Source organism: Hyposmocoma kahamanoa, unplaced genomic scaffold (genome assembly GCF_003589595.1).
Source record: "Hyposmocoma kahamanoa isolate Upper Pololo Valley unplaced genomic scaffold, ASM358959v1 80, whole genome shotgun sequence".
Lineage (NCBI taxonomy): Eukaryota > Metazoa > Arthropoda > Insecta > Lepidoptera > Cosmopterigidae > Hyposmocoma > Hyposmocoma kahamanoa.
Genome location: NW_020654051.1, coordinates 4,269,167 through 4,271,878, shown reverse-complemented (window position 1 = coordinate 4,271,878; position 2,712 = coordinate 4,269,167). Strand labels below are relative to the sequence as shown.

Genomic DNA, 2,712 nt, shown 5'->3' with positions numbered 1-2,712 from the left:
TTTAATCAAAAATAAAATGCTTTGGAGAAAAATCAATATCGACTTTTTTTTTGATGTACGGGTGCTTCACGGGTTTGTTAAAGTTGTATGTCAGGCTTTGTTTTACATAATAAAACATCAACTCCTCATAATTTACATCTACATATTTTTTAGAATTTAGTTGGAAAATCGTTCTCGAAAAGATTCCTTAATTTGACAGCAGGAAGGTGTAACCTAAGGATCTGCGTTAGGGCCAATTCTCTATTTCACCTACACCAACTATTAATATTAATAATCTGTGCCTACACTACCGACATCCCGCTGACACACAATATGGTAACTACAACGCTCGCAGAAGATACTCTAGTTATGTGCAACAACAACTATTGAAGCAATGTTTCTCCCTTAGAGAGAAAAGTATGCATAGAGGACGCACATAGAAAAGTAACACAAAGTCTTATAAAGTCAGTCTGATGAATGGGAAAACGATATGCAGTCATCCTTAAATAACCAATTGCTGATTTGTTATCATTATATTAAGTACTTGACCACAACCCTTAATAGACCAATGCACACCACAGGGTTAAAGCACCAACGGGTATGATACATCACAGTGTATTTGGAGCTAATGTATGAAAGGGCATTTTTTTTTTTTCATTTAAAAGAAGTAGGACGTTCTTCCCTCGCCCAAAAAGAGTCAATCGCCATTATAAAAAAAATATGCGCAACAGTAAAAACCTGACCTTAACAAATGTCTACTAATCAGCTTGCTGTGATAACATACAAAACTTTCTATGGTTAACAGCCATTAACCATAGAAAGTGTAATTAACCATTAAATTAATAAAACACTAAAAAGTAATAACATTTTATTAGATTTACACATTAATATGTGTTTTATATATTTTGGTCGAATAAACGTTTTGTAAGGCACGTTGGATCCTTATTTATAAGAACGGTCCAAAGTACAAAGTGTCAACCTTGATGTGCTCTTGATTGTACCTGTTGACAATATAAATCAATTTCAAATCCATCGCGTTCTCAGGTTTTCGCAATTGTTACACTTAGGAAATGAAACTACTTTTTCGGATATAAATCAAAGAAAAAGTAGTTTCATTTCCAATTCAAAATCTATTAAATGAATGTACAACACAAAAGAAATAAACTTTAGCAGCACATAGACAGTGTACATGTTAATAAATTGGTTAATTTTCTATACAAACTAATAGCCTTTATGCTTAAAACATGGATTTACGATTTTTGACGGTTTCCATTAATACCTCTTTCCGAGCCTTAAAACGGTTCCAATGACCGCCCTTCATGTGAACGTTAAACGTGGAGGGATCCAACTTGGGAGGTATAGTCGTTCTTTCAGATGGGAATACTTCGAAGCAATTTACGACCTGATATGCCATTACTTTCACTTCGCAGAGGGCGAATCTTGAACCTGTAAAATAAACAAAGTTATTTTTAAACACGAAAATAATATGTATAATATTAATATGTAGTATTTTAAGTGATAACGTAATGGTGAGCGCAACGCTAAATACGTAAAAAGGGGAATAAATAAAAACGGGATTCAATGATGCTGCTAATGTCAATGGTGGTGACATGTGTGAGTGAGTGAGTGATAGCTTATTTGGGAACACTTGTTTCCCTACCCATGCAGATGACCCAAGTTGAGTTTTAGCGAAGTTGTAGCTTAAAAAAGGTATCAATCTTCGCACACAACGTAATAATCCATGTATAGGTTATACTGAGTGTAACTAAACTCCAATGCAATTGACAGAGAGAGGCTACTCAAAATATGTAGAGGTGTGTAATGGCACTCGGACATTAGGTGTGGCCTAATCATATACCGGCTTTAGGTACATCTACAGCGTGTCCTATGACTTCAGGCTTCGAGTTTCATTTAGACTCGTAGTTGTTTAATTAGGTCTTCTCGCGGCGTCAGTGTGGAACTGCTGAAGACGTACCTACAGCCGGGTTTATGATTAGGCCACGCCTAATGTCCGAGTACCATTACGCACTGCAAGATAGGAGATTATAAAGAATTCTCACCGATACAATTTCTAGGTCCAATTCCAAACGGCAAGTAGGTGAAGGGTTGGATCTTGTGTTTGTTCTCTTCAGAGAACCTCTCAGGGTCAAACTTGTGTGGATTCGGGTAGTACTCAGGGTCACGGTGGATTGCGCACACGGGGATCTGGAGACTCTCGCCTTTCCGCATCTATATGGATAAAATAACGGTAGAAAATTAGATTTCAAGATTTCAAGAACAAATTATAGGAAGTTTACGTCTTCTCTCGCTAAAAACCGGAACAGCCAATTGAAATGAGCCAGCGCCATAATTTAAATATATACATTGTCTTCTAAACTACAGTTCAAAGTCATACATTTCGTTAAGAAGATCTTTAAATTTCGTTTTGAATCGAGACGTTACGGAGCAAATTTCATGTCAGAGATACATTTATGATCTACCAGCGTAATCATAGGGACTTAGAGGCAAATAAAGGCGAAAACGGGAGGTCCGGTAGGCAGGTGCTCGTACACAACCCGCACGCAAATTTGCAACATGATCCCGTTGATCCAAAGCTGTGCACACATTGCATTCAAAATCCTCAATACAAACATTCTTCGTTTAACTCATTGACTTACAAATAAATGGACGACGGGTCTAATACAAAAACCACGAAAAAAATGTCCCATGTCAACCTATTTAAACGTATGAATG

The 2,712-nt window shown here is 36.8% G+C and overlaps 1 protein-coding gene across 1 annotated transcript in view; it reads right to left on the bottom strand.

Annotated features, from left to right (window-relative positions):
* Positions 1-855: 855 nt before the first annotated feature.
* The window catches only part of LOC113233871 (cytochrome P450 9e2-like), a 43,896-nt gene continuing 42,039 nt past the window's right edge, over positions 856-2,712 (bottom strand). The window contains exons 10-12 of the mRNA XM_026469095.1: positions 2,040-2,208; positions 1,259-1,425; positions 856-980 (exon numbers count right to left, since the gene is read on the bottom strand). Coding sequence (XP_026324880.1) covers positions 954-980; positions 1,259-1,425; positions 2,040-2,208 — 363 coding nt within the window. The 3' untranslated portion in view covers positions 856-953. The remainder of the gene's footprint in view (positions 981-1,258; positions 1,426-2,039; positions 2,209-2,712) is intronic.